Here is an 8,861-nt window from a genome sequence, read left to right on the forward strand (position 1 = left end):
CATGGGCAAGACACTGAACCCCTCATCGCCTCTGATGTGTGTCCCATGGGTGTATGAATGTGATAAAGCTCTGATTAGTCTCTTTAGAATGATTTGTTCAATTATCTTTGTAGAGGTCTAGTATAGAGCTGTATGAATGGGTAAATGAGGACACAGATTGTAGTGTAAAGCGCTTTGAGTATCTTGATAAGGTAGAAAGGCGCTGCTATATAAGTACAGTACAGTCCATTTCATATTGTTTGATAAGGCTATGTATTTATAAATTCAAGTTCAAGTATCTTTATTATCCACAAGTGGCAATTTGTTTCACAGTGACATGAAACTCATGTAGCATGCATCAGTGGCACTTATAAAATCAATTTGTTTAAATTTGATAAAATCATAAAACAACAATTTTTTTAACCAATTAAAAAATAAAACCATTCAACCAATAACACCCCCTACCCACATATTAGCTGTTGAGATAAAGGAATTTCTATATCTATTTCCTAGTAATTGTGAATCTTTAAGTATGTCTTTTAGCTCTGGGTGAATTTATTTTTAAAGGGAGGAGGAGCAGAGTTGCGTCCTTTGACTGTGAGGTTCCTAGACCCATGGACTGACGCATAAACACACCAGGAGCACTGGAAACATTCCCATCATTCCCTGCTCACTAAAACACGCTCTGGCCTGCATCTACGTCATTTCTCCCAACGGTGGCAGCAGGCAACGTCATTGTTGTCACATTCAAGTTACATCGGAATTTATACCATTTAAACATTGAAGGCAAGTTAAAACCACTAGCATTTTTGGGTTAGCAACGAAAATATAAAATAAGTCTGAGAAGTAATAGATCTGTTTTATAAAATTAATTTTCACTAACTGCACACATACATCCCATCCATAATTCTATATTTTTAATTCTATTCCTGTTCATGGTCTCCAACAGTCTACATTTGATAAGGATCGGGACACACCCGGACAGGTCTCATGTCCGCCACAGGATCATTACAGAGACAATATTAAGATTAAACAAATGACTTGTGTTAGATAACAACTAACGCTAGCACTGGGATGACGGTTGTATTTCCCGGTTGCACCTGAAAGCATCGTAGTTCAGGAGGAAGAGAGAGGCAGAATAGGGAGAGAGAGGAGGCGATCGAGCCAAGCTAGTGTTTCTTAGACTAAACGCTGTGTTTACGCCAATAAATCCAGCGAAGGCCTATAGTTTGTCTTGTTCGTCCGTTAAGATGTGACACTACGAGCTCTCCTTTTAGTGATTTAAACAAATAGACCGAAATGTGTATCCGCAGTTAGGGTAAGGTGAAACAAAAAGGGCATCCGTGAGCTGGCAGGCTGTAATCTTTGGATGAGAGTTTGTGTGTAAAACGTTTCTGGAGCAGCACAGCGGAAGTCTCTGCTTCTCTGTAGAACGGTTCTGGTTCTGGTCCTGGTCCTGGTGACACCAAGAGCAGAAGAGAAGAAAACCAGCCGGCTGTCAAAATGAAATTTACGGAACATCTCTCAGCTCATATCACCCCGGAGTGGAGGAAACAGTACATCCAGTATGAGGTAGGACAGCTTCACAAGCTGGCAGAAACACAATGTGGCTAACTCCTGGACAGGCAGGTGAAATCTGTGTTGTGGTTTGTGACAATGATTTAATTTCACCAGCACTGTGTGGACATTGTGTCACCGTGGCCTCGTTAGACAACAGGAAGCTCTCGAACACCGGCTGAGCTAAGCTAGGTTTGTTTTTGTGCTCTGCTCGTTAGCAGGGACATCTGATCGGAATGTGTCAGCTCAGTCAGCATTTATTGACTTGGATGTCTCTGTGACCCTTTGTCAGTCCTCAAACAGCTGGAGGCTTCAGACAGAGGGACTGGGCTGTCCTCAACCTTTGGACATTTAATCACAGTGTCTCCTGACCTCAGGACAGACGCTGCAAAACTAACTAGATAAATTACACTTTTTGTAAAAGAATTGGCTGAAAATGTAAAAACTGGGTCAAGCTAAAATAAATAACACTGGCTAAAATAAGCATAATATTAGCTCAAAGCTAAAAAAAAAAGAAAAGTAGCAAAAGGCAGGCTAAATGCCAAATGTAAAAAAAGTTAGCCTAAAACACATTTATTTTAAAGCTGGCCAAATGTAGCTAAAAGGTAAGTTGAAGTAGTGAACAGCTAGCAAAAAGGACTGAAATGCTAAACTAAAAGCTGAATGCTAAATTCTAGCCAAATGCTAGGTACAAGCTAAAACTAGCATAAAGAAGCTAAAACTTAAAAGTAGCACAAGATAACAAATAATAGCAAAGGTACTGAATCATATGTCAAAGATCAGTGTTTGAATAACAGTCTTTTTACATTTAACATTAAGAGATCTTAATGCTAAATGTAAAAAGACTACCGGTAGCTAAAGACCAAACAGTTAAAAGCTAGCTAAAAGCTAAATGTAGTTCATGTTCAAATTCAAGGTTCTTTATTGACATTCGCATCGTACGTGGTACATGAGGTTGAATGAAATTATGTAGTCAGGGTCCCAGTTACATCCCAAAATAGCAAAATATACTAAAGTATAAAAAGAAATGGTATACCAGGATCTAAGATATACACTAATATACGCTAAACGAATGCTAAACAATATGCTAAAAGATCTAAGATATACGCTAAACACTAATAGCGTAAAATAATATGGTATATTAAACAGCCAAGATGCACTAAGATAAACACTAACGAATACCAAACAGTTCGTTAAAAGATTTAAAGGTTAAAGAGTTAAAGGTTACATTACACAAATGCAAAATTAGCCAGAATTTACCCATCAGTCAGTGACGTGTGCAATAGGTGTGGACAATCGCCAGCTAACCATACTCACATGTTTTGGGCCTGCCCAAAGTTAAGCGGGTTTTGGGGTGACATTTTTAAATTACTTAGTCAAGCATATAATCAGGCAATTCACCCCAATCCATTATCGGCCATATTTGGCGTTCCGTTGGATCCGGGCCTCTCGCGTTCTCTGAAACAGGTCCTAGCCTTCTCTACCCTTCTAGCTCGTAGGCTTGTTCTACTAAGGTGGAAACAAAGCGTTCCCCCGTCTCATAACCAATGGGTTAGAGAAGTCCTTTACAACCTGAAGCTGGAAAAACTCAGATTTTCACTCAAGGGTTCCACCAGCAAATTTATGGAGACCTGGAGACCTTTCTTATCCTGGGCGGAGACTATGACTCTGCTCCCTGACACAGAAGAAAGTTAAACTATCTGTAGGCCGTTACACCTACATGTAATTTGTCGATTTTATTATTTATTTTTGTATATAATTAATTTTTTTTTTTTTTTGTTTGTTTTTTTTTTTTTGTTTGTTTGTTTGTTTGTCACAGAGACTGGATCTCTGTTAGCTGTTTGTCCTGTGCTTAGACCTAGAAATGGGGATGATCGGGGTGGGTTGGGTATTGGGAGAAATTAGCTTGTACTTGTTTGTATCACCTATTTGAAACTGATGTATTCTTTCTGTTTTGCTATCTTGTCCTACTGACTAATGCATGTCAAGCTGTTAAATTCAATAAAAAGAGTTGGAAAAAAAAAAAAAAAAAAAAACATTTCCCCTGAGTTTCTGTCCTCTGATCTCCACTCTGACCACTGTCAATCATTCATCTGCAAATGACTCTGTGGATTACTACAACCAATCTCATCAGGAGCTTCTGGACCTCCATGCTCCCTTTAAAGCAAGGCTGGTGTCTTTCTCCCGTTCAGCCCCTTGGTACACTGCTGAGCTGCGCAAGATGAAAGCAGCTGGCCGTGCTATTGAGAGACGTGTAAAATCATCTGGTCTCTCTGTACATCAGCAGGCATATAAAGAACATCAGAAAGCCTACGCCTTTTCTCTTAAAGAAGCACGGTCCAAATATTATTCTAACATCATCAACAACTGCCCTGGAAACTCTAAACAACTCTTCACAATAAATCATTTGCTTAAACCCATTAAACAAACTCATGAGGACTCTGTTCAAAAATGCAACCTGTTCCTTTCATGTTTTTAAAACAAAGTTAACTATTAGATCTCAGCTCCATAGCCTCCCTGATCTTCGTTTGCCGTCTACCCGTCTGCATTCTGGGTCCCTGATCTGCTTTGATGAGGTTGTTGAGAGTGAAGTGGAGACCATCATCAAGAAAACAAAGCCTTCATCCTGCACCCTGGATCCCTTCCCCTCGTCTCTCATTAAATCCAATCACTCTCCACTAAGCCCATTAATCACACAAATAATAAATAAGTCACTACAATCTGGTCATGTTCCATTGCCTCTTAAAACTGCCATCATTAGGCCTTTTCTAAAAAATAAAAAAAATCCAATTTGGATCCAGACATTCTTTCTAATTTCTGCCCAATTTCCCATCTTCCACTTCTGTCAAAAGTGCTGGAAAAAGCAGTTGCTGCTCAGCTGCAGATCCACCTACAACAACACTCCCTGTCTGGCTTCCGTGCAGCTCATAGTATTGAGACTGCATTGCTGAGAGTTACCAGTGACATCCTCATGGCTGCTGACACTGGTTCTCCTTCCCTCCTTGTTCTCCTTGTTCTCCTTGACCTCAATGCAGCTTTCGACACCGTGGACCATAGTATCCTCCTCCGCCGTCTTCATGTGGAGGTCGGTTTCTGTGACACTGTCCTGGACTGGTTTAAATCTTTCTTCTCCAATAGGCTGGAATGTGTTAGTCTTGGCAATGCCAAGTCCCAGACTGTCTGTCTCCTGTGGTGTCCCTCAAGGGTCTGTTCTAGGACCCCTGCTATTTTCCCTTGACATGCTTCCTTTTAGGTCAAATTATTTTTCATTCATTCAACCTTTATTTAGACAGGAAAATCCCATTGAGCTTTGAGGACTCATTTACAAGAGAGACCTGATTTCAACAAAGAATGATGACAACAATGGACAACAGCGGCAACAATAGACTGTTATAAAAAGGCATACTGATTTTTATTTTTTTTTACAAATAAGATGGCAAAAAAAATAACAAAAACAGCTAGATTATAAGGCGAATGTAGAAAACTAAAAACAGGAACATGTCTGCATTGGTCCTTGCCAGGAGTTTAATCAGTACAACCAGTAATCAGTACAGTATTAATCAGTACAACATTTCTTTTCACTGTTATGCCGATGATACACAGCTTTACATCAGGACTGGAGCATCATCATCACCATTGTCATCCATCTTTACTCACTGCCCTCTCTACCTGCCTGGAGGAGATAAGGGCATGGATGAATCAGAACTTTCTTCAGTTAAACTGCTCCAAAACTGAGGCCATACTGATTGGCACCCCTCAGCAGGTTCAAACATCAACTATAACGACTATTTCCTTTTCTGGACAAGACATCCCCCTCTCCACCTCTGTTACAAATCTTGGAGTAAGAATGGACTCTCACTTTACATTTGAAAATCACATTAAGCACCTGTTTAAAACCTGTTTCTTCCATCTCCGAAATATCTCCAAACTGCGCCCATCTCTCACTTTTGCTGATGCAGAGAAATTCATCCATGCCTTTGTCTCCTCCAGGCTCGACTACTGCAACTCCCTGTTTACTGGAATACCTGGCAAAAACCTTCAGAAGCTTCAATATATTCAAAACATTGCAGCCAGGATTTTATTGGGAGCTCGTAAATTTGAACAAATCACACCCATTCTCCATAACCTCCATTGGCTTCCTGCCACCTACAGAATTCAGTACAAAATTGCTCTCATTTGCCGTCAGTGTTTAAACGGAACTTCACCTGATTATCTGAAGGACCTTCTTGCTCCATATTCATCCACCCGGTCCCTACGATCACAGAACAGTCATCTCCTGCACCTTCCACAAACTAAATTAAGGACCATGGGAGATGGGGCATTCTGTGTGGCTGCCCCCCACCTCTGGAACTCCCTCCCTGACTATCCGAGAGCTCCACAATCATTAGTTGACTTTAAAAAAGACTTGAAGACTTTTCTTTTTAAGCAAGCCCATTCTGCCTCCACATGATTTTATGACTGATTTTAGTTGATTTGATCACTGATTTTAGTTGATTTTATCACTGATTTTAGTTGATTTTATCACTGATTTTTGTTGCACTTTGTAGCATTTTGAGATTTTTGTTAATGAAAAGTGCATTACAAATTAAATTCATTATTATTATTATACACTAAGATATGGTAATCGAACACCAAACGGTCCACTTAAAGATCTAAGGTATATGCTAAACACTAATAATGTAAAACAATACGGCTTAACAACAGCAGCCCGAAAGCTGCTTAACGATCCTAGACCATCTTGCGTTCCATCACAAAATTGATTCTTATCATTTTCCTATTGATTTATTATAATCTGAAGTTCTTCTACACTGACATTCATTACAGAAAGTACTGCTTGTGTCTGTAAAATTTATAGTTATTTTTGTGTTGGCTAATGTTTATAAGCTGCGGCAGCTACCGGTATCTTAAATTGTACTGACTCCAAAAGTTAAATCAGTTGCAGTTGTACATTCAGTGACAATTATCTGTTAGTTTGTTTATTAAAATCTATTCTGTGGATTCATGAAATATTTTGCTAATGGTACACATGCACACATACAGGGAAAAACGAATGATCACTTTCTACCTTTTGGTTGTGGTTGATATTAATTGGGGATTCACATGCATGCACATTTTCTGGATTTTGGTTTGTGGTACATTAACATCCCCAGTTATTCTCGTTAACATCTCCCAGACCTTATCAGTCACATGCTCTGAACACACTCAGCATAAAAGAAAGCAATTAATCATTTATCAGGGCAGAGATTAACCAATGATTGGGTCATACAACTCAGTTATTTCTCCCGTCTGTCACTCGTTACACAAGTAGGAAACAAAGACAGTCACATGAAATGCAGAGGACAAACCATTAACAGATTCACCGGGTGGAGGGTACAGGGCAAAAAAAACTTGAGCTGGTACAAAATCCTCACTGACAGAAGTGATAACTTTACTCAGGTGGTTCTGAATAAGAGAGGACATTTCTCACAACTAAGCATGTTGTCACTCAGTTTTCAACATCATTACAGGCTGCCTGCAGCACAGGACATTGTGTATTTTTAAAACCGTAAAGTGCAACTTGTTACTATTTACAAACATACCATTTCAGTATTCAAGCACTGAAACTGTTGTAGTGTTTTCATCACTGTAAGTTTGCATCATAAAAGAAAGTTGAAAAAATTGTCTATGTATTGCACATTCATTTTACAGGATATTGTAAGACTGTGCATGCTACACATGCCTTTTCACAAGTTAAATTGTACATGGTTTGCACATACATTCCTCAGAGTTAAATATTACACACACATACTGGCCACAGGGTTCTTATGCATGGTGGAAGGGAGAGGAGTAGTCTTTCGTAGCATTAAAAGGGGTTGTGTGCTGTTTTATCCAACGTTGTGGAGCACAGAGGGGTTTTGGAAATACAGTCCGTTTGTTCATTCGTCTGTCAGCATGTTGTGAGCACAACTTGAAAAATTAGGGGGGTACCAACTTCCATTTATGTGTGTGGTTGCATCTAGGTGTATGAAAGTTTCCTTTTGAAAATTGGTTGCCACGTCAAAAGCCAAGATGTCCACCACCATATGTGAACACCATACACCATACGTAAACCAACCACCTCTATCATTTAAGGAAACTATGCTTTGTATTTTTTATAGTACTTCAAAATAACAGTTTCTTAAATGATTGGCGTGGCCTAAGATTGATCTATAGTATCCAAGGCCACCATTAAAATGCTCGATTCGCATGCCAGGATCCATTACTCTGCACCACGGGCGGCTGAGTGGTTAGAGCAGTCGTCCTCCAACGCAAGAGTTGGGGGTTCGAATCCACCAGCAGTCACATGCCGAATTGTCCCTGAGCAAGACACTGAACCCTTCATAGCCTCTGATGTGTGTCCCATCAGTGTATGAATGTGATAAAGCTCTGATTAGTCTCTTTAGAATGATTTGTTCAATTAGCTTTGTAGAGATCTAGTATAGAGCTGTATGAATGGGTAAATGAGGATACAGGTTGTAGTGTAAAGCGCTTTGAGTATCTTGAAATAAGATAGAAAGGCACTATACAAGTACAGTCCATTTACCATTTACCACCTCAGGAAAGCAATAAAAAAATTAACTACCTAATTATCTCGTCTTCTCCACAGAGTAACTTCTACCCACTTGAATCTTGCACCATAAACATTAAGATCAAAGTTCATGTTCAATAATCCATTTCAATTCAGTTTATTTACATTGCACCCAAGTCACAAATGAAGTCATCTCTGGGCACTGAACAGAAACATTCATATATATATATATATATGTATATATGTGTATATATGTCTATATGTGTATATATGTATATGTGTGTATATGTATAAGTATATATATATATGTGTATATGTATATATGTGTATATGTATATATGTGTATATGTGTATGTGTATATGTGTATATGTGTATGTGTATATGTATATATGTGTATGTGTATATGTATATATGTGTATGTGTATATGTATATATGTGTATGTGTATATGTATATATGTGTATGTGTATATGTATATATATATATATATGTGTATGTGTATATGTATATATATATATATGTGTATATGTATATATGTGTAAATGTATATATGTGTATATGTATATGTATATATATGTGTATATGTATATGTATATATATGTGTATATGTATATGTATATATATGTGTATATGTATATGTATATATATATATATATATGTGTATATGTATATGTATATATATATATATGTGTATATGTATATGTATATATATGTGTATATGTATATGTATGTATATATATGTGTATATGTATATGTATATATATATATGTGTATATGT

The 8,861-nt window shown here is 38.1% G+C and overlaps 1 protein-coding gene across 1 annotated transcript in view; it reads left to right on the top strand.

The window, feature by feature from the left end:
• Nucleotides 1-1,332: 1,332 nt before the first annotated feature.
• Nucleotides 1,333-8,861, top strand: part of LOC119414864 (xenotropic and polytropic retrovirus receptor 1 homolog) — a 178,691-nt gene continuing 171,162 nt past the window's right edge. Inside the window, exon 1 of the mRNA XM_037681984.1 lies at nt 1,333-1,551. Within this exon, the coding sequence (XP_037537912.1) occupies nt 1,483-1,551 (69 nt within the window). The 5' untranslated portion in view covers nt 1,333-1,482. The remainder of the gene's footprint in view (nt 1,552-8,861) is intronic.

The sequence above is a fragment of the Nematolebias whitei genome, chromosome 9 (assembly GCF_014905685.2).
Source record: "Nematolebias whitei isolate Nwh7 chromosome 9, NemWhi1, whole genome shotgun sequence".
Lineage (NCBI taxonomy): Eukaryota > Metazoa > Chordata > Actinopteri > Cyprinodontiformes > Rivulidae > Nematolebias > Nematolebias whitei.